This window comes from Scyliorhinus torazame, chromosome 6 (genome assembly GCF_047496885.1).
Source record: "Scyliorhinus torazame isolate Kashiwa2021f chromosome 6, sScyTor2.1, whole genome shotgun sequence".
Classification (NCBI taxonomy): Eukaryota; Metazoa; Chordata; class Chondrichthyes; order Carcharhiniformes; family Scyliorhinidae; genus Scyliorhinus; species Scyliorhinus torazame.
The window spans coordinates 35578558-35605145 of NC_092712.1; the positions used below are offsets into that span (position 1 = coordinate 35578558).

Sequence of the window (26588 nt, forward strand, 5' to 3'; positions counted from 1 at the left end):
AAAAAAAAATCTTCTGATCCGAAATATTTTTCTCTCTGCAGATACTGCCAGACCCGCTGGACATTTCCAGCATGTTCTGTTTTCATTTCCGATTTCTGGCATCGGGTGTTTTCTTGCTTTTGGAAGGAGTTGGGTGTCTTTGATGAAGCGGTGGTTGAGGGCTGGACAGGTGTCCGCGGCCCAGTGCCCTGCGAAGCGCCAACTCGTTGCGCGCGAAGCTGCGCTGGCACGTGCGCTCCAACCGCCGCTGCGCGAGATGGGGTCTCGTTGCCCCGCCCCGCCCCGCCCCGCCCTCCAATCCCGGCTGGCGTCCGCATGCGCAATGCCCACCCGCTGCCCTCGGCTGGGCCCCTCCTACTACAGCAGTCAGGCCCCGCCCATTTCAAGCTTTGGCCCCGCCCTCTCCTCAGCCGATGATGGCGGCCGCCGGGGGCTGTTACCTGGGCGTTGATCTCAGCACCCAACAGGTGAGTGGCAGTACGTCTGGTGGCGGGGAGGGGGGAGGAGGGAGGAGAGAGGGTGACGAATGCCTCCCCGCCGATTGCCTTCCACAGCTTTCGGGTGGCCTGGAGCTCTTTGAGCATTTTGTTGCTGGGTGTGGGTGCAGCGCCTGGTCTGGATGGGAAATGATGTGGGTAGTGCCAGCGAGGGGGGGGGGGGGGGGAATTGTGTGTCACACTGGGGGGATTTTGCTTAGAGATTTATGGTGAAGTTTGAAAAGATTGGGGTTTATGATGATTTGGGGTTTAGGTTGGGGTTTAAGATGATTTGGAGTTTGAGATGATTTGGATTTGGGGTTTATGATTTTATATTAATAATAATCACATTGTCATAAGTAGGCTTCAATGAAGTTACTGTGAAAAGCTCCTAGCCGCCACAGTCCGCCGCCTGTTCGGGGAGGCCGATACAGGAATTGAACCTGCGCTGCAGGCCTTGTTCTGCATTGCAAGCCAGCTGTTTAGCCCACTGTGCTAAACCAGCCCCATTTGGGCTTTAGGTTGGGGTTTGTGTTGATTTGGGGTTTGGGTTGGGGTTTGAGATGCTTTGGGGTTTTTAGGTTGGGGTCGAGATGATTTGGGGTTTTTAGATTGGGGATTGAGATGATTTGGGGGTTGAGATGATTTGGCGATTGAGATGATTTGGGAGTTGAGTTTTGAAAGGGGGCATTGAGTTGATTTGGGTTGGGAAGGTTTCAGATGATTTGGATTTAGGTTGAAGTTTGGCACAATTTTGGGGTTTGGGTTTAGACTGAAGTTGAGATTAATTGAGAGTTTGGGTTGCGGTGTTGAGATCGTTTGGGGGTTTGTATTTAAGCTGATTGGCTGAGGTGAGTGTTTTAAGTTCAGGGTGAGGATTACTTTAGGTTGGGAGTTTTCAATTTGAGTCTTGCTTTAGGTTTGAGACTAAGATCCAACTGACGACCTGCTCAAAGATTTTATGTGGTGACTGCAACAAGTCCGTCCTGTAATACAACCATTGTGACTCAGTGTTTTTATTGGGCTTGTTATCAATCACCAATAACCAAACTTACACACAGACAAACTTATGAGTTAGGAGCAGGAGTAGGCCATTTGGCCCATCGATCCTGCTCTGACATTCAAGATCATGGTTGATCTGATTGTGGCTTCAACTCCGCATTCCGCCTACCTGAATAAACCTTTGCGCACCTTGTTGGTCAAGAATCTATCTACCTTGACTTCCGGTGGCGGCTATGAAGGAGTAAGTCCCACATTTGGTGGCTCCCGCTCTGGCCCGACTTTTGGACCTTTCCCCGATTTTCTACCGGACTTGAATTGTGAAACTTTAAAAAAAAAAAAATTTAGAGTACCCAATTAATTTTTTCCAATTAAGGGGCAATTTAGCGTGGCCAATCCACCAAGCCTGCACATCTTTGGGTTGTGGGGGCGAAACCCACGCAAACACGGGGAGAATGTGCAACCTCCACACGGACAGTGACCCAGAGCCGGGATTGAACCTGGGACCTCAGCGCCGTGAGGCTGCAGGGCTAACCCACTGTGCCACCGTGCTGCCCCCTTGAATTGTAAACCTGATGACAGAGGCAATTGTGTACTGAATTCCCACATACCGGTGCCGGCATAGAGAGAAGGACTAGAAGTGCTCGTAAAGGCAGAAACAGAAAAACAGGAAGGCTTTGCTAAGCAGAAACGGATTTGGGCGGGGCTTTATTGACTGGGTTAAGTTGCTGTATCAGGCTCCTGTGGCAAGCGTACGGATGAATAGGACAACATCGGACTCTTTTAGACTGCACCGGGGGACGAGACAGGGATGCCCCCTCTCCCCACTGTTGTTCGAGCTAGCTATAGAGCCATTGGCAATTGCTCTGAGAGCCTCAAGGGGCTGATCCGGGGAGGTGTGGAGCACAGAGTCTCGCTCTATGCAGACGACCTGCTCCTGTATGTATCGGACCCAATAGAGGGGATGGAAGAAATCATGAGGATTCTAGAGGAATTTGGCCAGTTTTCGGCATATAAGCTAAATATGGAGAAAAGTGAGATGTTTGCGGTCCAAGCGAGGGGACAGGAGAGGCGATTGTGGGAGCTGCCGTTTAGATTAGTATGGGGAGCCTTAGGTACCTAGGCATTCAAGTGGCATGGGAATGGGACCGGCTGCATAAATTAAATCTGGCTCGACTAGTAGACCAAATGAAGGACGATTATCGGAGATGGGACGCGCTTCCGTTGTTGCTGGCTGGGAGGGTGCAGACGGTGAAGATGATGGTCCTCCCCAGATTCCTGTTTCTGTTTCAGTGTCTCCCTATCTTTATTCTGCGGTCCTTTTTTAACCGGGCCAACAAAGTGATCACTGGCTTCGTTTGGGTGGGCAAGACCCTGTGAGTAAGGAAGGTAATGCTTGAGCGGAGTCTGGGAGAGGGCGGGCTGGCGCTGCCAAATTTTAGTAACGATTACTGGGCAGCGAATATAGCCATGATCAGGAAGTGGGTGGTGGGGAAGGGGTTGGCATGGGAGCGTATGGAGGTGGCTTCATGCAAGGGCACCAGTCTGGGGGCATTGGTAACTGCGCCTCTGCCGTTCCCGCCGGCACGGTACTCCACCAGCCCTTTGGTGGTGGCGGCCCTGAGAGTCTGGGGGCAATGGAGGAGACATGTGGGAGCATGTAATAATCACCGGTTTGTCCCGGGAAGTATGGATGGGGGGTTCCGGATATGGCGGAGAGCAGGGATTGAGAGGATGAGGGATATGTTTACAGAGGGGAGCTTTCCGAGTATGAGGGCACTGGAGGAGCAGTTTGGGTTGGCGAGGGGAAACAAATTCAGGTATCTGCAGGTGCGGGACTTCCTACATAAATAGGTGTCAACCTTCCCGCTCCTACCGCTAAGGGGGATTCAGGACAGGGTAGTTTCCAGAGGGTGGCAAGGAGAAGGGAGCGTCTCGGACATTTATACGGAGCTTATGGGGTCAGAGGAGACGCATGCCGAGGAGCTGAAGCGCAAGTGGGAGGAGGAGCTGGGAGGAGAGATAGAGGATGGTCTATGGGCGGACGCGTTGAGTAGAGTCAACGCGTCTGCAACATGTGCCAGGCTCAGCCTGATACAATTTAAGGTCATTCGTTGGGCCCACATGACAGTGGCCCGGATGAGCAGATTCTTTGGGGTGGAAGACAGGTGCGCAAAATGTGCGGGAGGACCAGCGAACCATGTCCACATGTTTTGGACATGTCTGAAGCTTTGGGGATTTTGGCAGGGGTTTGCAGATGTCATGTTCACGGTGTTAAAAACAAGGGGGGCGCTGAGTCCAGAGGTGGCGATTTTCGGGGTGTCAGAAGACCCGGGAATCCAGGAGGAGAAAGAGGCAGACGTTCTGGCCTTTGCTTCCCTGGTAGCCCGGAGATGGATACTATTAGCATGGAGGGACTCAAAGCCCCCGAAGTCGGGGAACTGGCTATCGGACATGGCTAGCTTTCTCTGTTTGGAGAAAATCAAATTTGCCTTGAGAGGGTCACTGTTAGGGTTCGCCCGGAGGTGGCAACCGTTGCATCGACTTCTTTGCGGAAAATTAATCGTCATCAGAATGGAGGGGGGGGTTAGTTTAGCTTAGAGTAGGGGGTTAATAAAGGTGGGACCTGTAAGGAAGGGAGACGGCTTTTGCACTATGTTTATTGTTTCATGTACATTGTTTATTTTGTTGTTGTTACAATACCAAAAATACCTCAATAAAATGTTTATTTCAAAAAAAGAATCTATCTACCTCTTCCATCACAATATTCATTGACACTGCCTGCGCCGCTCTCTGAGGAAGAGAGAATTCCAAGTCTCGTGACCTTTTGAGAGAAAAGGTGTTTCCACAACTTCTCATGAGATAAACGCCACTCCCCCTTCCCCTCCCTCCCCTCCATTCCCAGGTACCTGTTGCATGAACCTTCTATGAACTGCTTCTAACGCATTTATTCCCTTTCTTAAAATGAGGAGACCAAACCTGTACACAGTACTCCAGATGTGGCCTTGCCAAAACAATATACAACTGTAGCAAACGTTTTAGAAAATAAGAGCAGGAGGAGGCCATTCAGTTGGGACAGTGGTTCGCAATGCTGCCTCACAGCGCCAGCGACCTGGGTTCAATTCCGACCTCGGGTGACTGTTTGGAGTTTGCACCTTCTCCCCCGTTTCTGCATGGAGTTCCTCCGGGTGCTCTGGCTTCATCCCATAGTCCAAAGATATGCAGGTTAGGTGGATTGGCTGTGCTAACTTGTCTCTTTGTGCTCAAAATGGGGTTACAGATTTACGGGGGACTGGGCCTAGGGAGGGTGCTCTTTCAGACGGTCGGTGCAGATTCGATGGGCCGAATGTCCTCCTCCTGCACTGTAGGGATTCTATGAGCCTGCTTACCCATTTATTATGATCATGGCTGATCATCCAACTCATTAATCTGTTCTAGAAGCATAGAAAATAGGAGCAGGAATATCCTATTCCCTTTGCAATACACAACAATTTGCCTTCCTAATCACTTGCTGTGCCTGCACATTAACGTTTTGTGATTCATGTAGCAGGACACCCAGATCCCTCTGTACCTCGAGTTCTGTGATCTCTGTGTAAATAATTTGCTGTTCTTCTCTTCTTCCTGCCAAAGTGGACAATTTCACACTTTCCCAAGCTATTCTTTTCCCGTGAAAGAATAAACAAAAACCTGCCAATTTCTTTTGGGGGGGTGAGAAAATGCAGTTTTACATCATGAGGTACAGCTGATATGAAAATGGAGAGTTGCCATTCGGGTTTCACTTTAAAAAAGATTGTGGATTGATATCTCCACTCTCAGCAGGTCTCTGGGGAGAGAAATTAAAAGGGACAGAGGCACACCAAGTTCATGGGTTCCACCTGGAGTGCTGTTGTTCCCAGAGAATTCCAGAAAAAGTAGAATCGATATAGGGTATCGTTGCAGTGCTGAACAGCTCAGTTCACGGAGATGTTAGGCCTCCATCAGCTTTGAGTATATCTCTTAAATTTTCATTCTTGATATTTCTTATCACTCTTAATTGAAATTTTAGGCGGGATTCTCCGGCCACATTCGCCCGGCGACCAGAGAATCCCACCCAAGGTCAATGGATTTTTCCATTGTTGGCGTCTCGCCCGTGGCGATCTTGTGGCAGGCGGGCGGGAGAATCCAGCCCTTTATTTAAGTTCAGAACTGCTAGTTATTCAGTAATAAAAGCTCTCAAAAGTCAAACTCCGTAACCTTACTGTAAAATTGTTAATTTAAATCCAACCAGAAACTGTACTTTGATCCCAACTGTCATATGAGATCACTGACAGACAGATTCAGCGGTGTAAAAAATGTATTTGTAAAATAAACTTTTGCTTCCCTTTGATTGCAAAACTTTGACATTATGATGTAACGTTTGTGAAGACGTGCAAACTGTTACAAAACGTTTTACGGTGGTGATGGTGATATGCCCTAATTTGAGAAAGAAAGTGAAAAGTGCAGGTACATAAAATTGACAAAAGTAGGTGAGTTGCACTTGCAGAGAGCAGGCATTGATCAGGGAGGTCAAAAGGCCTCCCTTTGTATGCTGTAACTATTCTCCGGGTGGAAGTTTCCAGTCTCACTAGCAGCGGGAATTCTGGGGGGCGGAGGCTGAAACGCACAATGGAATATGAGGTTGGGAGGCAAGGTGGGAGGTTGGGTGAGGAGGTTCGGGAAAGGCCAATTCTGCAAGGGGTAAGGGTGCTTTTAATATTTGGTGCCTGGACATGGCCAACTTCCTGCCTAACCCGCCATGAGATTCGATGTGAATCATTTGGCTGAATAATTAATGAGCTGACCACTGCACGATTCGGCGGGATTACCTGCAACGTTCTGGATGGAGTCCTTCCGGCTTCCCACCCCCGCCACGGACCTTAGTCCAGGAGGAGAAGATTCCCCCCCATGATTCTATGATAATGTCCATGCATTTTGTCGAAAACCGAAATATATATATATGGCAGTTATGTATCCTTTTAATGATATTCTTATAATCGTTAAACTTCGTTCTAGCCATTTGGAACATCATGTTGCTTTGCAGGATGCTATTAGCCATCTACAATTCCATATATTGGGATAGAATTCCATCCATAAATAAATGTTCTCCTTTCTCAGCTGAAAGCCATAGCCATTGATGATAATCTGAATGTGATCCATGAGACAAGTGTGAAGTTTGATGACGATTTGCCAGAATTTGGGTAAGAAGACTTGTACACATTTATATGAGGCAGTGATGGAGGAGGGAATGCGGGGCAATGATACACTCTGACAGACATATCATCATGGCAGATTTGTTAAATTTGGATTTGGAAGTGGTGAGAGTTGGTGGAGCTGATGTAGAAGATCATAAGACCATAAGACATACGAGCAGAATTAGATCACTCGGCCCATTGAGTCTGCTCCGCCATTCAATCATGGCTGATATTTTTCTCATCCCTATTCTCCTGCCTTCTCCCCAGAACCCCTGATCCCCTTATTGATCAAAAACCTATCTAGCTCTGTTTTAAAGACACTCTGTGATTTGGCCTCCACAGCCTTCTGTGGCAAAGAGTTCCACAGATTCACCACCCTCTGGCTGAAGAAATTTCTCCTCATCTCTGTTTTACAGGATCGTCCCTTCAGTCTGAGATTGTGTCCTCTGCTTCTAGTTTTTCCTACAAGTGGAAACATCCTCCCCCCAACCACTCTATCCAGGCCTCGCAGTATCCTGTAAGTTTCAACAAGATCCCCCCTCATCCTTCTAAACTCCAACGAGTACAAATCCAGAGTCCTCAACCGTTCCTCATACGACAAGCTCTTCATTCCAGGGATCATTCTTGTGAACCTCCTCTGGACCCTTTCCAAGACCAGCACATCTTTCCTTAGATATGGGGCCCAAAACTGCTCACAATACTCCAAATTATGTCTGACCAGAGCCTTATACAGCCTCCGAAGTACATCCCTGGTCTTGTATTCTAGCCCTTTTGACATGAATGCTAACATTGCATTTGCCTTCCGAACTGTCGACTGAACCTGCACATTAACCTTAAGGGAATCATGAACAAGGACTCCCAAGTCCCTTTATGCTTCTGATTTCCTAAGCATTTCCCCATTTAGAAAATGGTCTATGCCTATATTCCTCCTTCCAAAGTGCATAACCTCACACTTTTCCACATTGTATTTCATCTGACACTTCATTGCCCACTCTTCTAGCCTGTCCAAATCCTTCTGCAGCCCCCTCACTTTCTCAATACTACCTGACTCTCTACAGATCTTTGGATAATCTGGAAATTTAGCAACAGTGCCTTCAGTTCCTTCTTCCAGATCAGTAATGTATATTGTGAAAAGTTGTGGTCCCAGCACAGACCCCTGAGGCATACCACTAGTCACCGGCTGCCATCCTGAAAAAGACACCTTTATCGCCACTCTCTGCCTTCTGCCAGTCAGCCAATCCTCTATCCATGCCAGGATCTTACCCGTAACACCATGGGCTCTTAACATATTTAACAATCTCCTATGCGGCACCTTGTCAAAGGTCTTCTGGAAATCTAAATAAATCATGTCCACTGGTTCTCCTTTGTCTAACTTCCTTGTTACCTCCTTAAAGATTTGCCAGACATGACCTCCCTTTAGCAAAGTTGTGCTGACTCAGTCCTATTTTATCATGCACTTCCAAGTACTCTGCGATCCCATCTTTAATAACGGACCTATAATTTCCCGTCTTCTGCCTCCCTCCCTTCTTAAACAGTGGTGTTACATTAGCCACTTTCCAGTCCTCTGGGTCCCTTCCTGCCTCCAGTGATTCCTGAAAGATCACCACCGATGCCTCCACAATCTCCTTAGCTATCTCTTTCAGAACCCTGTAGTCCATCCGGTCCACATGATTTATTCACCTTCAGACCTTTCAGTTTCCCCAGAATCTTCTCCTTAGTCATGGCCACTGCACTCACCTCTGCCCCCTGATTCGCCTGGAGCTCTGGCATCCCACTGGTGTCTTCCACCGTGAAGACTGATGCGAAGTATCTATTCAGTTCCTCTGCCATTTCTTTGTTTCCTATTATTACTTCTCCAGCCACATTTTCCAGTGGTCCAATGTCTATTTTTGCCTCTCTTACCTTTTATAAATTGCAAAAAACTCTTCCTACCTTCTTTATATTACTAGCTAGCTTGCACTCATATTTCACCTTCTCTCCCCTTCTTGCTTTTTTAGTTGTCCTCTGCTTGTTTTTAAAGGCTTCCCAATCCGCTCGCTACTCACTAATCCACGCCACTTTGTATGTTGTTGAATGGCGGAGCAGGCTCGAAGGGCCAAATTCCTTACTGAGGCTCCTATTTCCTAGGTCTTATGAAGTGTTACAGATTAGTTTTGGGATGTGAAGATCGGTGAAAATTCTGGAGATATGGGGCGGGATTCTCCGACCCCCGCTGGGTCGGAGAATCGCCGGGGGCTGGCGTGAATCCCGCCCCCCCGGTTGCCGAATTCTCCGGCACCGGATATTCGGCGGGGCGGTAATCGCGCCGCGCCGGTCAGAGGGCCCCCCCCCCCCCCCCCCCCCGGCGATTCTCTGGCCCGCGATGGGCCGAAGTCCCGCTGCTGGAATGCCTGTCCCGCCGGCGTGGATTAAGCTACCTTTCTTACTGGCGAGACAAGGCAGCGGGAGCGGGCTCCGGGGTCCTGGGGGGGGCGCGGGGAGATCTGGCCCTGGGAGGTGCCCCCATGGTGGCCTGGCCCGCGATCGGGGCCCACCGATCGGCGGGCAGGCCTGTGCCGTGGGGGGCACTCTTTTCCCTCCGCTTCGGCCACAGTTTTCACCATGGCCGATGTGGAAGGGACCCCCCCCCCCCGCGCATGCTGATGCTCCCGCGCATGCGCGGACTTCCGCCGGCCGGCGGAGTCCCTTCGACCCTGGCTGGCGTGGCACCAAAGGCCTTTCCCGCCAGCTGATGACACGCCAACCATTCCGGCGCGGGCCTAGCCCCTCAAGGTGAGGGCTTGGCCGTTAAAGGTGCGGAGAAATCCGCACCTTTGGGGCGGCCCAATGCCGGAGTGGTTCCCGCCACTCCATCCCGCCGGGACCCCCCGCCCTGCCGGGTAGGGGAGAATCCCGGCCATGCTTTGTGATCTTATTCACAGAATCCCTACAGTGCAGAGTCTGCACCAACCGCCCCATCTCCGTAACCCCACCCAACCTTTTGGACACTTAAGGGGCCATTTATCATGACCACTCCACCTAACCTGCACATCTTTGGACTGTGGGAGGAAACCCGGGTCCCTGGAGATTTGAGGCAGCAGTGCTAACCACCATGCCGCCCCTATATAAAGGTTTATTAGAATATTCTCTTGAGAGATGAAATGCTCCTAATAGAGTCCGCAATGCAATAGATTATCCATGATTTGCATAAGAAAAATAGATTTGATTAATCGAATAATGTTTCTTCATTCAGTGCTGCCATATCATCTTAACTATAATGAAATTTGAGTTCCTCAGGGATGCCCGATTAGCTTGTATTTTTATTTCTAGGACACAAGATGGCGCTCATGTACACAGTGACAAGCTGACAGTTACAACACCAGTCTTATTGTGGGTAAAGGTAAGAATGGGAAATATATTTCAGCGACTGGAGAATATAACTTGTCACGGTTCACCATCCTTTGGTTAATTTTGCACAAAAAATAGTTGGACATCAGCAATTGAATATATTTTGCACATAAGTCTGTTTATCGGTGGATTCAATAGACTGGCCCAAATTGAGTTGTCGCTGTATAGGCACATGAGAAATCTTTTTAAAAAGAGACTTGCACTTTTCAGGGCCACCGGAAGTCTCAAAGTGCTTTACAGCCAATTAGGTGCTGTGAAGTGTAGTCCCGTTGTAGTGTGAAAGATGTGGCAGCCCAGTTATGCTCAACAAGCTCCCACAAACAGCAATGTAATCATCTGTTTTTGTTGTGTTGGTTGAGGGTTAAATATTGGCCTGGACACTGGGAACAACTCCAGTAATCTTCAAAATAGTGCAATGGGGATTGTTCGGGTAAATGAATAAATTTGTGAAAAGGGGGTTAGAGCTAAGAGTAAAGAGGAAGTTGTTTAGCTCGGGCAGCACGGTAGCCTTGTGGATAGCACAATTGCTTCACAGCTCCAGGGTCCCAGGTTCGATTCCAGCTTGGGTCACTGTCTGTGCGGAGTCTGCACATCCTCCCCGTGTGTGCGTGGGTTTCCTCCGGGTGCTCCGGTTTCCTCCCACAGTCCAAAGATGTGCAGGTTAGGTGAATTGGCCATGATAAATTGCCCTTAGTGTCCAAAATTGCCCTTAGTGTTGGGTGGGGTTACTGGGTTGTGGGAATAGGGTGGCGGTGTTGACCTTGAGTAGGGTGCTCTTTCCAAGAGCCGGTGCAGACTCGATGGGCCGAATGGCCTCCTTCTGCATTGCAAATTCTATGATAATCTATGAGTTGGCTGGATGGCTGGTTTGTGATCCAGAGCAATGCCAACAATTCCTGTTCCAGCCGAGGTTATTAATGAAGGCCACACCTTCTCAAACGTGCCCCTCGCCTAAATCACCGCCAGTCAGCTCTCTCAAGCCCTGACCTTCCTGTTGCTTGCCATTTTAACCCAAGACCCTGCCCTCATGCCCACATGTCTGTCCCGGCCTGCTGCAGTGTTCCAGTGAAGCGCAACGCAAACTGGAGGAACAACATCTCATCATCCGCTTAGGCACGCCTTCCGGTCTCAACATCGAATTCAACAACTTCAGATGATTAGCTCTGCCCCACCTCGATCCATTTGTTTTCATTCTTTCATTTTAACTGTCTTTAACCTTTTATTTCTTTCTTGTCTTTCTTTATATATATTTTGTTCCCACTCTTTTCCCCTATCTTATCCCCCTTTTCTCCCCTTGGCTTCCCCCTTTCCCCCCTTTTTCTCATTTGACCTCTCTCCCACCCGCCTGCCCCCACATCTACATCTGTCACAGCCTACTTTCTAATTTTAGTTTCTCTGCTGTTTGGACTTCCACTCCTTTTATTCACTTTGAGGACTGCCATTAGCACTCTTTCCCTTGGTTTCTGTGGCTCTGTCTCATCTTTCATTCCCTCACCCTACAGTATAAATATCTCCCACTTTCTACACCTTTTAGCTTTGACAAAGGGTCATCTGGACTCGAAACGTTAGCTCTTTTCTCTTCCTATAGATGCTGCCAGACCTGCTGAGATTTTCCAACATTTTCTCTTTTGCTCTCAGAGGGAAGAGCAGCCTATGGTCGTCTAGGACTATGGCTACTTTCATAAAGAATGTATCTGTGACTTCGAGCTGCGAGAGCTGTATTGGAGTTCTCTGCCTGTGAGTGCTGCATTGGAGCGACAGTGCCTCATTAGAGTGCTCCCTCTGTGAGAGGTGTATTAGGAGAGAGTGTTGCTCTGGGGTAGTGCTCTCCATGCTTAAATCATGAATACACACCATTGTCCCTGAGTCTCGTATTGTTAGCTGGAAGAAGTCCACCATATAGCATCCATTACCACCACCCGAACAAGTAGCTGCCCCAGTTATGCATCTCCTCTGAAAGATGACAGTGCAGTGCTGCCTCACTGGAGTATCAACCCTGATTTTTGTGCTCAAGCCTGGAGTGGGACTCGAACGAAGAACCTGGTGACTCAAAAGTGAGAATGCTTCCAACTGAGCCACAGCTGACATAAGGCAGGATAGATAGTTATTCTTTTTAAATGTATTCTATTGTGGAATGTGGGCATGGTTGGCGAGACCAACATTTATTGTCCATCCCTAATTATTCATGAGAAGGTGGTGGTGAGCTGTGCTGGCTTGGAGGGGAGCCTCCAGGTGGTGGTGTTCCCATGTACCCATGTTGTCCTTGTCCTTCTAGATGGTAATGACACAGATTTGGAAGATGCACTGATCATGAACATTAGATAATCCAGGACAAAGCAGCCCGCTCGATTGCTCCCTCTTCCACAAACATTCAAACCCTCCACTGCCGACAAACAGCGGCAGCCGTGTGTATCATGTACAAGATGCACTGCAGTGACTCACCAAGGTTCCTTAGACGGCACCTTCCAAACCCACAACCACTTCATTTTATAAGGACAAGAGCAGCAGATACCTGGGAGCCCCACCACCTAGAGGCTCCCCTCCAAGCCACTCACCACCCCGACTAGGAAATATATTACCGTTCCTTCACTGTCACTAGGGCAACAACCTGGAACACCCTCCCTAACAGCACAGTAGGTGTACCTGGACCTCAAGGACTGCAGCGGTTCAAGAATGCAACTCATCATCACCTTCTGACGGACACTCGGATGGACAATTAATGCTGGCCTAACCAGCGACGGCCACATCCCGTAAAAATGAATTTTTAAAAAATCATTAGGAGTGACTGGGTGTTTGGGAATACATCAATCTCCATTAACTCTGTTTCTGTGAAAGTGGCTCCAATGATTTGGTGAAAGAAATTAGAACGATCATGTCAAATATTACCTTCAAAGAAGGTGAAATGCAAGCTGTGATTACTCATGGCACTTATTGAATATTGTTCTGAAATATTCTTGTATTTTCAGGCACTAGATATGCTCCTGGAGAGAATGAAGATCTCAAACTTTGATTTTTCAAAATTGAAATCCTTGTCCGGCACTGGTCAAGTGAGTGAAGTTAACTTGTTTCAATAGAAATTAAGAAAAGAAACCATTATTTTTGCACTTCCTGTGAAGGCTGATTACAATCATGTCGGTTTCCTTCACAGCAACATGGCAGTGTTTATTGGAAAGAGGGAGCCAATCAAACCTTGAAAAACATGCCAGATGATCGTTCTCTGCATCAGATATTGGAGGTGAGGGATAGAGGAATTGTGCTTGCAGTAGGCCTGGCAAGGTTTTTTGAGATAGTTCTATTTGAATTTTACATACATGCACAGCCAGATTAATAGGATGATCTGCTTTATCAACCTTTGTATTTTTTTATTCGTTCATGGGACGTGAGCATTGCAGGCTATGTCAGCATTCATTGCCCATCCCTAATTGCCCTTGAGGGGGTAGTTAAGAGTCAACCACATTGGTGTGGATCTGGAGTCACATGTAGGCCAGACCAGGTAAGGACGGCAGAGTTCCTTCCCTAAAGGACATTCGGGAAGGATGGGTTTTTCCGGCAATCGACAATGAGACTTTTTAATTCCAGATATTTTGAGTTTAAATTCCATCACCTGCCATGGTGGGATTCGAACCCGGGTTCCCAGATCATTATTCCGGGTCTCATAAGCATTTCCAGTGCAGAAGGAGGCCATTCGGCCCATCGAGTCTGCACCAGCTCTTGGAAAGAGCACCCTACCACAAGGTCAACACCTCCACCCTATCCCCATAGCCCAGTAACCCCACCCAATACTAAGGGCAATTTTGGACACTAAGGGCAATTTATCATGGCCAATCCACCTAACCTGCACATCTTTGGACATGTTTAGCCCTGCTGGCCTATCGCTCGGCCCCACTGTCCACGGGCCTCTCGCCAGCCCAGCTGTTGATGGGTCGCACCCTCAGGACCACTGTGCCGTCCATTCATGTTCCTAAACCCGACCATGCTCCAGTACTGCAAAGGATGCGACAGCAGCGTGCTCAGCAGAAGGTGGCACATGACGCTCGGGCAACTGTCGACATCAGGGACAACAGGAGGGCGTGGCACCGGTGTGTGATCTCGTAGCGAGTGCGGAAGCAGCCGAAGGGCCCGCCGATTACGCCGGCGAATGGAGCCATCAGGCAGGCGAACCAGGAACGAGCGGGGAGCCACGTGGCGGAGAACCTTGGCGGTTGCCGATCAGCCACCCTCCGGTAGTAAGCGGACAACGTCCGCTTGCACCTACCGGAGGGTGGCTGATCGGCAACCGCCGAGGTTCTCTCTGGATTACTATTCCCGCGACAATACCACGATGCCACCCACTCCCTGTTCCGTGAATTAGAATGCTTAGTTTCACCTCTGAGAGCACCCCTCGAAGCAGATGGATAGATTTAATTCTCCCTTTTACCCGCTCTTTGCACAGGGTTTTGATGACCAAATAGGGGTGGGAACTGAGGCCAGGCAGACAAATAATTTGGGGCACAGTTGCCTTACAGAGGATGAGACAGAGTCTACAGAGGGATAGGGACAGTTTAGGGAGTGGGCAAAAATGTTTTTAAAATATATTTTTATTCAAATTTTTACATATTTTCAACCCTTACATAAATAAGAAAAAACAAAGAACACATAAATAAACATCTTATAGCAATGTCACATATTCCCCCAATATACAAGCCCCCATTAAACGATAATAGTAACCACATAGTAACCCCCCCCGGGTTGCTGCTGCTGCTGTCCATCTCCTAACGCTCCGCTAGAAAGTCAAGGAATGGTTGCCACCGCCTGAAGAACCCTTGCACAGATCCTCTTGAGGCAAATTTTACCCTCTCTAGTTTAATGAACCCTGCCATGTCGTTGATCTAGGCTTCCACGCTTGGGGACCTCGCCTCCTTCCACTGTAGCAGAATCCTCCGCCGGGCTACCAGGGATGCAAAGGCCAGGATACCGGCCTCTTTCGCTTCCTGCACTCCTGGCTTGTCCGATACCCCAAATAGTGCGAGCCCCCAACTTGGCTTAACCCGAGTGTTTACCACCTTAAACACCGTCCTCTCAACGCCCCTCCAGAACCCATCCAGCGCTGGGCGCACCCAGAACATGTGGGCGTGATTTGCTGGGCTTCCCAAACACCTCACACACCTGTCCTCTACTCCAAAAAAATGACTCAGCCTTGCCCCAGTCGTGTGCGCCCTGTGCAGAAGCTTAAATTGTATCAGGCTAAGCCTGGCGCAAAAGGAGGAAGAATTTACCCTACCCAGGGCGTCCGCCCATGTACCCTCGTCTATCTCCTCCCCCAGCTCCTCCTCCCATTTACCTTTCAGCTCCTCCTCCTCCTGCATCTCCTGGTAGATCGCCGAGACCTTGCCTTCTCCAACACACAACGCCGAGAGCACTCTATCCTGGATCCTACGTGCTGGCAGCAGCGGGAATTCCCTCACCTGCCGTCTTACAAATGCCCTTACCTGCATGTACCTGAAGGCATTTCCAAGGAGGGAGCCCAAATTTTTTCTCCAACGCCCCAAGGCTCGCAAACGTCCCATCTATAAACAGGTCCCCCATCCTTCTAATACTTGCCCTGTGCCAGCTCAGGAACCCCCCATCCATTCTCCCCAAGACAAACTGATGGTTCTCTCGGATTGGGGACCTCACCGAAGCCTCTGCCTCCCCCCTGTGGCGTCTCCACTGCCCCCAAATTTTGAGGGTCGCCGCCACCACTGGACTCGTGGTGTACCTTGTCGGTGGGAGCGGCAGCGATGCCGTCACCAGCGCTCTCAGGCTCGTGCCCACACAGAACGCCACCTCCAGCCTCTTCCACGCCGCCCCCTCCCCCTCCATTACCCACTTGCGAATCATCACCATATTGGCAGCCCAGCAGTACCCACACAGATTAGGCAACGCTAGCCCTCCTCTGTCCCTGCACCGTTCCAGAAACACCCTTCTCACCCTTGGGGTCTTTTTCGCCCATACAAACCCCATAATGCTCCTGCTGACCCGCTTAAAAAAGGCCTTAGGGATCAGGATGGGGAGGCACTGGAATATAAAAAGGAACCTCGGGAGCACCGTCATCTTCACTGACTGTACCCTACCCGCCAGGGAGAGTGGCAGCATATCCCACCTTTTAATCTCCTCCTCCATCTGCTCCACCAGCCTTGTCAAGTTGAGCTTGTGTAGGGCCCCCCAGCTCCTGGCCACCTGGATCCCTAGGTACCGAAAACTCCTTCCTGCCCTCTTCAGTGGAAGCTCGTCTATCCCCCTTCCCTGGTCCCCTGGGTGTATCACGAATAGCTCACTCTTCCCCATGTTGAGCTTCTCCCCGGAAAAGTCTCCAAACTCCCTGAGGATCCGCATCACCTCCGGCATCCCCTCCACCAGGTCCGCCACATACAGTAACAGGTTGTCGGCATACAGCGATACCCGTATCGCTGTATGCCGACAATACAACCCCCCCCCCCCCCCGGACCAGCCCCCTCCAGTTCCTGGACTCCCTCAGAGCCATCACCAAAGGCTCAATTGCCAACGCAAATAGCAGGGGGGATAGGGGGCACCCCTGCCTCGTCTCCCGGTACAGCTGAAAGTATTCCGACCTCCGGTTTGTGGCCACACTCGCCACCGGGGCTTCGTACAACTAACTAACCCAACTAACGAACCCCTCCCCGAACCTCCTCAACACTTCCCACAGATACCCCCACTCCACCCTATCGAAGGCCTTCTCCGCATCCATAGCCACCACTATCTCCGTGTCCCCCTCCACTGCAGGCATCATGATTACATTTAGGAGCCTCGCACATTGGTGTTTAGCTGCCTTCCCTTCACAAAACCCGTCTGGTCCTCGTGGATCACCCCGGGACACAGTCCTCAATTCTGGTAGCCAACACCTTCGCGTTCACGTTGAGGAGAGAGATTGGCCTATACGACCCACACAGTAAAGCGTCCTTTTCCCGCTTCAAGATCAGCGAGATCAGCGCCCTGGACATCGTCGGGGGTAGGACCCCCCTCCCTCTCTCGCCTCATTGAAAGTCCTCACTAGTAGTGGGCCCAACAGGTCCATATACTTCCTGTAAAATTCCGCCGGGAACCCATCTGGCCCCGGTGCCTTCCCCGCCTGCATACTCCCCAGCCCCTTAGCCAGCTCCTCCAGCCCTACCGGTGCCCCAAGCCCTGCCACCTGCCCCTTCTCTACCCTCGGGAACTTCAGCCGGTCCAAAGAGTGACGCACCCCCCCCCTCCTCCATCAGGGGCTCAGACCTATACAGCCCCTCATAGAAGTCTCTAAATACCCCATTTATTCCCACCGCACTCCGCACCGTGTTCCCCCCTTTATCCCTAACTCCCCTAATCTCCCTCGCTGCCTCCCGCTTCCGAAGCTGGTGTGCCAGCATCCGGCTAGGCTTCTCCCCGTATTCATACACCGTCCCTTGCGCCTTCCTCCACTGCACCTCTGCCTTCTTGGTAGTCAACAGGTCGAACTCGGCCTGGAGGCTTTGCCGCTCCTTGAGTAGTCCCTCCTTGGGGACCTCTGCATACCTCCTATCTACCCTTAAAATCTCCCCCACCAACCTTTCCCTCTCTCTCCTCTCCTTCCCCTCCTTGTGGGCCCTAGTGGAGATTAGCTCTACCCTAATCACTGCCTTCAGCGCCTCCCAGACCACCCTTACCTGCACCTCCCCATTATCGTTAACCTCTAGGTATCTTTCAATGCACCCCCGAATCCGCCCGCTCACCACCTCATCCGCCAGCAAACCCACCTCCAGGCGCCACAGCGAGCGCTGGTCCCTCTCCTCCCCTAGCACGAGCTCCACCCAGTGCGGGGCATGGTCTGAGATGGCTATGGCCGAATACTCCGTGTCCTCCACCCTCGGGATTAGTGCCCTGCTCAAAACGAAGAAGTCTATCCGAGAGTAGCCTTTATGGACGTGGGAAAAGAAAGAGAATTCCCTGGCCCCCGGCCTACCAAACCTCCATGGGTCCACTCCTCCCATCTGGTCCATAAACCCCCTCAACACCTTGGCCGCCGCCGGCCTCTTACCCGTCCTGGACCTAGAGCGGTCCAATGCTGGATCCAGTACCGTATTAAAGGCCCAGCTCCCCCTCCCCCTTGGCCAATGCAGCAGCAACCCAGTCCCCCCCCCCCCAAAAAAAACCAGGTGCCCCCCCCTAGCTGCGTTGCTCCCCCCATAGCACTCCCGTAAGTCAGCTGACTCCTGCTGACCCCGGCCGCTCCCGCCACTCCATCGACCCCCCCAGTGTGAGAATCTCCTCTCCTCCCCCCCCCCATCCTGTCCACCAGCGGGTGCTCCTCTCCAACACCGCCTTTCCCCCGGCCCCGCCCCTTTCTTCCCTAGCGGGGGAAAAAGACCGCGTTTTCCACCAAGCCGGCCCCGCCCCTCTCTGCCGCAGCTCCCTTTCGCGGCCTAATCCCAGCTCCGCCACCTCAGGCCTCCCCTCCCGTCCTGGACCTAGAGCGGTCCCAACCACCGACGACCACACTCCCACCAAACCCCCACTACGAACCATTTCACCCTACCCCACCCAGCACCCAAAAAAACCCAGTACCAAACAGAACAGAACATCCCCCCCAAAACACAACAATCACATCAATCCCCTCCCCACATCCCCTCGCAACCGACCCTCAATCCGAGTCCAACTTTTCGGCCTGGATAAAGGTCCACGCCTCCTCCGGCGTCTCAAAGTAGTGGTGGCGGTCCTTGAAAGTGACCCACAGTCGCGTCGGCTGCAACATTCCAAATTTCACCCCCTTCCGATGCAGAGCCGCCTTAGCCCGATTGTACCCGGCCCTCTTCTTGGCCACCTCCGCACTCCTCCCATTGTGGGACTTCCCCTCCCCCTCCATTACTCACCAGCAGGTTCTCCGCCTCCCCCTTCCATCCCAAGCGCGGGAAGAAAACCCGTGCTTCCCCGGCCCGGGAAGAAGAGCAAGATGGTGGCGGGCGGGGACCAGGCAGCGTGGATGCAGTGGGCGCAGGAGTAGCAGGAGGTTATCCAGCGCTGCTTCAGGGAGCTCAAAGTGGACCTGCTGGAGCCGATGAAGGCTTCTATTGATAAGCTGCTGGAGACCCAGACGGCCCAGGGGGTGACGATCCACGAGGTCCGACAAAAGATCTCTGATAACGAGGACGAGATCTTGGGCCTAACGGTAAAGGTGGAGGCGCACGAGGCGCTCCACAAGAAATTGCAGGAACGGTTCGAGGAGATGGAGAATCGGTCGAGGCGGAAGAATCTGCGGATCCTGGGCCTCCCGGAGGGGCTGGAGGGGTCGGACGTGGGGGGCCGATGTGGTCACCATGTTAAACTCGCTGATGGGAGCGGGGTCCTTCCAGGGGCCCCTGGAGCTGGAAGGGGCCCATAGAGTGCTGGCGAGGACGCCCAAGGCTAACGAGCCGCCGCGGGCGGTGCTGGTGCGGTTTCATTGGTTCGCTGATCGGGAGTGCGTACTCAGGTGGGCCACGATAGAGAGGAGCAGCAGGTCGGAGAATGCGGAGGTTCGCGTATATCAGGACTGGAGCGCGGAGGTGGCGAAGAAGAGGGCCGGGCAAAGGCGGTACTGCACAGGAAAGGGGTGAAGTTTGGCATGCTGCAGCCGGCGCGTGTCTGGGTCACCTACAAGGACCGGCACCATTATTTTGAGTCCCTGGAGGAGGCGTGGGCCTTTGTTCAGGCCGAGAAGCTGGACACAAACTGAGGGTCGGGATGGGGGGTAGGGCGTGGGGATGGTCGGGGATTGTTGTTGCTGTGTTACATTTTGAGGGGGGGTTCTTTGTTCTTGTTTCTTTTTGATTCGGTGTGGCTGGTTAGGGTGGGTTGGGCACTGTTTTGATTGAGTCTGTTGGGTGGGCTCTTGGAGGGGGGGCAAGTAAACGGAGTAGGGGGTGGATGGCCGGTAGGGGGGATGGGGCCCCGCGGGGGACGGGGAGGACCAAGTCGGGGTGAGGGGACTGGGCCTGTAAAAGGCGCTGCGCTGAAGGCTGGAGGGGGCGGGGAAGCACGGGTTTTCTTCCCGCGCTTGGGATGGAAGGGGGAGGCGGAGAGCCTGCTGGTGGGTAATGGAGGGGGAGGGGAAGTCCCACAATGGGAGGAGTCGAAGGAGAGGCGGGAGTGGCCGGGGTCAGCAGGTGTCAGCTGACTTGCGGGAGTGCAATGGGGGGAGCAAAGCAGCTAGGAGGGGTCCTAGCTGGAGGGGGGATGGGGAACCGGGTTCCTGCTGGTATGGTCAAGGGGGAGCTGGAGTGAGTAGAGGGGGTTGGGACGGGGGTCTGCCGCCGTGGGGAACGGGCTGGGCATGGGGTGCAGGTGTGTGGCTGGCCGAGGAGGGATTATGGCTAGTCGGCGGGGGAGGGGGGCGGGTAGCCCTCTGATCCGGCTGATAACCTGGAATGTAAGGGGACTGAACGGGCCGATTAAGCGGGCCAGGGTGTTCGCGCACTTGAAGGGGCTGAAGGCGGATGTGGTCATGCTCCAGGAGACACATCTGAAGGTGGCAGACCAGGTAAGATTGAGGAAGGGGTGGGTAGGTCAGGTGTTTCATTCGGGGCTGGATGCCAAAAATCGGGCGGGGGGGCGATCTTGGTGGGGAAGAGGGTGTCGTTCGAGGCGTCGAGCATTGTGACAGACAATGGTGGCAGGTACGTGATGGTAAGTGGTAAGCTGCAAGGGGAGAGGGTGGTGCTGGTCAACGTGTACGCCCCGAACTGGGACGATGCGGGTTTTATGCGGCGCATGTTGGGTCGGTTCCCGGACTTGGAAGTGGGGGGCCTGATAATGGTGGGGGGGACTTTAACACGGTGTTAGATCCGGCACTGGACCGCTCCAGGTCTTGGACGAGTAGGAGGCCGGCGGCGGCTAAAGTGCTGAGGGGGTTTATGGACCAGATGGGAGGGGTGGACCCTTGCAGATTTGCAAGGCCGGGGGCTCGTGAATTTTCATTCTTCTTGCACGTTCATAAGGCCTATTCCTGGATCGACTTTTTTGTTATGAGCAGGGCGCTGATAGTGAGAGTGGAGGATATCGAGTACTCGGCGATAGCCATTTCGGATCATGCCCCGCATTGGGTAGACCTAAAGCTGGGGCAGGAGAGGGACCAGCGCCCGTTGTGGTGCTTGGAGGTGGGGCTGTTGGCGGACGAGGAGGTGAGCGAGCGGGTCCGAGGAAGCATAGAGAGATACCTGGAGGCCAACGATAATGGGGACGCCCGAGTAGGGTTGGTCAGGGAGGCGCTGAAGGCGGTGGTTAGGGGAGAGCTGATCTCCATTAAGGCCCACAAGGAGAGGAGAGAGCAGAGGGAGAGGCTGGTGGGGGAGCTGGTGAGGGTAGACAGGAGGTACGAGGAGGTGCCAGAGGAGGGACTGTTGAGGGAGAGGCAAAGCCTCCAGGCTGAATTCGACGTGTTGACCACCAAGAAGGCGGAGGCGCAGTGGTGGAAGGCCCAGGGGGCGGTTTCTGAATATGGGGAAAAGGCAAGCCAGATGCTTCGGAAGCGGGACGCAGCTAGGGAGATCGGGGGAGTTAAGGATAGGGGAGGGAGTGGGGTTGGCATCAATGGGGTCTTCAGGGACTTTTATGAGGAACTGTATCGGTCCGAGCCCCCACTGGAGGAGGGAGGGATGGGCCGCTTTCTGGACCAATTGAGGTTCCCGAAGGTGGAGGAGGGACTGGTGGCGGGATTAGGGGCCCCGATTGGGCTGGAAGAGCTGGCCAAAGGGATCGGGAGCATGCAGGCGGGGAAGGCACCGGGGCCGGACGGTTTCCCGGTCGAATTCTACAAAAAATATGTGGACCTGTTGGGCCCGTTGCTGGTTTGGACCTTCAAAGAGGCAAGGGAGGGGGAGGGCTTTGCCCCCGACGATGTCCCGGGCACTGATCTCCTTGATCCTGAAGCGGGACAAGGAGCCCCTGCAGTGTGGGTCTTACAGGCCGATTTCATTGTTAAATGTAGATGCCAAGGTGCTGGCAAAGGTCTTAGCCACGAGAATTGAGGATTGGGTGCCGCAGGTTATCCACGAAGACCAGACGGGGTTTGTGAAGGGGAGGCAGCTGAACGCGAATGTGCGGAGGCTCCTGAACGTTATTATGATGCCGGCGGGGAGGTGGAGATAGTGTTGGCGATGGACGCTGAGAAGGCTTTCGATAGGGTAGAGTGGGGGTACTTGTGGGAGGTGCTGAAGAGGTTCGGGTTTGGGGAAGGGTTCGTCAGGTGGGTTAGGCTGTTGTACGATGTCCCGATGGCGAGTGTGGCCACGAACAAGAGGATGTCTGAGTACTTTCAGTTGCATCGAGGGACGAGGCAGGAGTCTCCCTTGTCCAGCTTGCACTTCGCGTTGGCGATTGAACCCCTGGCTATGGCACTGAGGGAGTCGAGGAACTGGAGGGGGTTGGTGCGGGGTGGGGAGGAGCATAGGGTGTCGCTCTATGCGGACGACTTGCTGCTGTATGTGGCGGACCCGGTGAGGGTAATGCCAGATCCTCAGGGAGTTCGGGGATTTCGGGAAGTGGGGGGGTGGGGAGGGTGGAGTGGAGGGGGTGTGTGGGAGGGGAGGGGGGTGGAGGGGGGGGGGGTGGGAGGGGTGGGGTGGGGAGTGGGGGGGGAGGGGTGGGGTGGGGAGTGGGGGGGGTGGGGGCGTGGGGGGGGGGTGGGGGCGTGGGGGGTGGGGAGGGGGGAGTGGAGGGGGTGTGTGGGAGGGGGTGGGGGGGGTGGAGGTAGGGGGGGTGGAGGTGGGGGGGTGGAGGTGGTGGGGGTGGGGTGGGTGGGGGGGGTGGGGTGGGTGGCGGGGTGGGAGGCGGGGGGGTGGGGGGTGGGGTGGGGCGGTGAAGGTGGGGGGTTGAGGGTGGGGGTGGGGTGAGGGGGGTGGGGTGGGGGGGGTGAGGGTGAGGGGGGGTGGGGAGAGGGGGGTGGGTGGGGGGGTGAGGGGGGTGGTGAGGTGAGGGGGTGAGGTGGGGGGGTGAGAGGGGGGTGGGGGGTGAGGGGGTGGTGAGGTGAGGGGGGGTGGGGTGAGGGGGGGTGGGGGGGGTGAGTTGAGGGGGGTGACGAGGGGGGTGAGCGGGGGTGAGGAGGTGAGAGGGATGGGGGTGAGGAGGGGGGTGGGTGAGGAAGCGGGTGGGGGGTGAGGGGGTGAGGGTGGGGGGGTGGGTGTTTGAGGTTGGGGGGGTGTGGGTGGTGGGGGTGGGGGGGTGGTGTGAGGGGGTGGTGTGAGGGGGGGTGGGGGGGTGAGGGTGGGGGGGTGAGGGTGGGGGGGTGGGGTGAGGAGGGTGAGGGTGGGGGGATGAGGGGGGTGGGGGGGTGAGGGTGGGGGGGTGGGGGGGGTGAGGGTGGGGGGGGTGAGGGGGTGGTGAGGGTGGGGGGGTGGGGGGGGTGAGGGTGGGGGGGGTGAGGGGGTGGTGAGGGTGGGGGGGGAGAGGGGGGGCCTTCTATTTTATTTTTGTTTGTCTATACTGGAGGATCTGAGGGGGTGTATATATTTGCTATGTGTTGATTCGGGGTGTTAATTTATTATTTATGTATGGGGGGAGGTGGGTACGGGGTTTTGTTTTGTTTTGTACCTAAGTCTACTGGGTTCCTTTTACATTTTGTTGTTGATATTTTGTGAAAACGTTAAAAGTTATTTTTAAAAAAGAAGTTAAATAGTCTTCCCCCTGATGTGTTGGAAACCTTTGAAATGCTTTTTTCTCTACATTTCATTTGCGAGGAACTGCATTGTTTATATTCATCTTCACAGACCATTACTGTTTACAAGCCTCTTGATTGACAGGTCCAGGCTATTTCAAAGGAGGATTAGCTTTGTTTTTATAGCTCTTCATGGCCCATTAACTCTGAGGTGCTTCCTCTTTTAAGCAGGCGTTGTTTCTAACTGCAGTTTTTTTCTGCCGGGGTTTCCTCTGTTCTTCAGTACTGTCTAGAAAAACCAGATGCCCCGGCGAGCCACATTTCAGGTTTACCCCGCCGGCAGGATGCTCCGTTACGCCGACTGGTCGATGGGGTTTCCCATTGTCGGGCAGCCCCACACCGCTGGGAAACCCCTGGGCTTCCGATAAAACGGAGAATCCCGCCGGCGGAGATTCCATCCCACAGGATTCTCAGGGGGTTTGACAGGGTTGATGCTGAGAAATTGTTTCCCCTTGGGGGAGAGTCTCGGATGAGAGGGCACAAGCTCAGAGCAAGGGATCGCCCTTTAAGATAGAGATGAGGAGAAATTTCTTCTCTCAGAAGGGGAATGAATCTGTGGAATTATTTACTGCAAAGAGCTGTACAGGCTGGCTCGTTAAGTATGTTCAGGTTGTGATAGACAGATTGTTAATCAGTAAGAGAATCAAGGGTAATGGGGATTAGGCGGGAAAGTGGAGTTAAGGATTATCATATCAGATTAATCATGATCTCATTGAATGGCAGAGCAGACCTGATGGGCTGCATGGCCTACTCCTATGTCTTATGGTTAGCAAAGCAAGGGGTCTGAGTGCACTCAGCTAGTTGAGGGGGCCATGGCTTTCCAAAGATTATGGCCCCTTAAAGCGGGAGGTACAGTAAGCATCCTTCATCTTCTGGCAGTCCAGAGTGCCACTTCTGTTTATGCCACAATCAAATCTCAGTGTTTGGCGTCTCGGGGACAATGAAAAAACGCAAAATACTGTGGATGCTGGAACCTGAAACAAGAACAATGAATGCTGGAAAAGCTTAGCAAGGCTGGCAGCATCTGTAAGGAGAGAAAACAGAGTTAATGTTTCGCGTCCTCTGGCTCTTCAGAACTGAAGGGAGGGAGAGTGTGACAAAATGGAGCAAGTTTAAGAAGAAAGACATGGTCTGGTGTGGGAGGGGGAGGGGGATGGGGGCAATGCATGTATGGGATGTTTAAAGAAAGGGGTTTAAGATGGAGGAGAAAGGTCACAGCCTAATGCTGCTGAGCTGTTCGTGGAGCTCAGAAAACATGCTTGCTCACACCTTTACGTGACTCCAAGGCTGAAGCCATTGATCGCAAGGTCCACCATTGAGCAGGTTATCAGGTTTCTAAAGATGTGGTTTCAGTCACTAGACTGTACACCCCACCTGTAAGGGTCTCCTACATTATGCAGGTCTGCTGCCCTCTCATAACATGGCCCACCTGAGGGTTGTTGACATTGAAGAAGATGAAGCATTAAATGAAGATGGTTGATTGGAAGAGAAGGCGGAAGCCGAAGAAGAGGAGGAGAATGCAGGGCAGAATGCTTGCAGCGAGATGGCTGGAGCTGCCTCAGGAGTCAAAATACTCATCAGGGTGGTGTGAATGCTGGGACATACCTGATCCACGCACTTTCTAAGTGCTACTCATCCAGCAGGCCTGCATGCACTGGCAGTCTCTTTGCTCTGCCTGTGAGGCCACCTACATTAAACATATAACTTTGAATAGTTCTATTCGTATTGACAATGCATGGTACAGTGATCCCAGTGTCCATGTTCAGAGACCATTGTTTCTCTTCGAATACTTTTTCCCTCTTTTTTAGTTTTGCTATTAAAGAATGGAAGATCATACAACTGAATCATGGTTCAACATTGGCAATACAGTTAATAAGTAACAAATTTATGCAATCACAAATGAAAGTCATCCAAGTGAACCATTGAGTGCAATTAAAGATGTGGCGATCTTTGCTCTTGTCCTCTCCTATGTGGTGCTCCTTTGGTGGCCTTGGATGAGGTGGGGAAAGCCTGTTAGTGTGTCTGCTTGAGGTTGAGATACCTGCGGTAGTTGTCCTCTTCTTGGAGGTGCTTGTGGGGGTACCTCTAGAGGGTGCTGCATCAGCATCAATGCAGGGTCAGCCTCCGTCACAGGACTATACTACGTAGCCCGTCCCTTGGTCAGAGACGCCAAGGAGGCCAATGGTAAATGATGGTGCTTCATGAGCGATGACGCCCTCATCCTCATAGTGACTTCCTCAGTCCTCTGATGGTGCTCTGGATCATTGGCAGCACCAACTAGGGCTCTACTGGCATCTACATGCACATTTGTTCTATCCGCATCACTGAACCCTCAATGCTATTGAGTGTTGCATACATTCTATGTATTCCTGCAACCATTCAGGGTTTGCTGACTATAGTTCTCCATGAGGTTGGCCACTTTCTCAAGGAGGAGCTTATGAGTTCAAAACTGAGCCTTGGTGGTGAATTGAGCTGATGAACTCCTCCATTTACAACAAATGACTTCACACTGCCTCAGGAACTCTGACATGTGGCCGCACGTCTCATGCTGCTGATCAAAGTGAACCCTCCTTTCTTGTGACTCAAGGTTGTGTCTCTGCTCCCAGTTGAACATGATTTTGTTTATCCTCTACCTTCCAATGGAGACTGCTCACAGCCGTCACTCCTTCTCTCACTCGTCCTGCTTGCTCGTGAAACTCTTTTCACTTGGTGCGAGGACCGGTCTGAGTGTAAGTGTATCTGCGCTGATGGAGGTTGGATTGAATTATGTGACGGTGCTGGGGTTGTGGATTCCATGTTTTCTGAGGATCCCAGTGATGCTGCAAGACATTGGCA

At 52.5% G+C, this 26588-nt stretch overlaps 1 protein-coding gene across 1 annotated transcript in view; it reads left to right on the forward strand.

The window, feature by feature from the left end:
* Window positions 1–386: 386 nt before the first annotated feature.
* Window positions 387–26588, forward strand: part of xylb (xylulokinase homolog (H. influenzae)) — a 305630-nt gene continuing 279428 nt past the window's right edge. The window contains exons 1-5 of the mRNA XM_072508129.1: window positions 387–467; window positions 6609–6691; window positions 9995–10064; window positions 13039–13119; window positions 13221–13307. Coding sequence (XP_072364230.1) covers window positions 414–467; window positions 6609–6691; window positions 9995–10064; window positions 13039–13119; window positions 13221–13307 — 375 coding nt within the window. The 5' untranslated portion in view covers window positions 387–413. The remainder of the gene's footprint in view (window positions 468–6608; window positions 6692–9994; window positions 10065–13038; window positions 13120–13220; window positions 13308–26588) is intronic.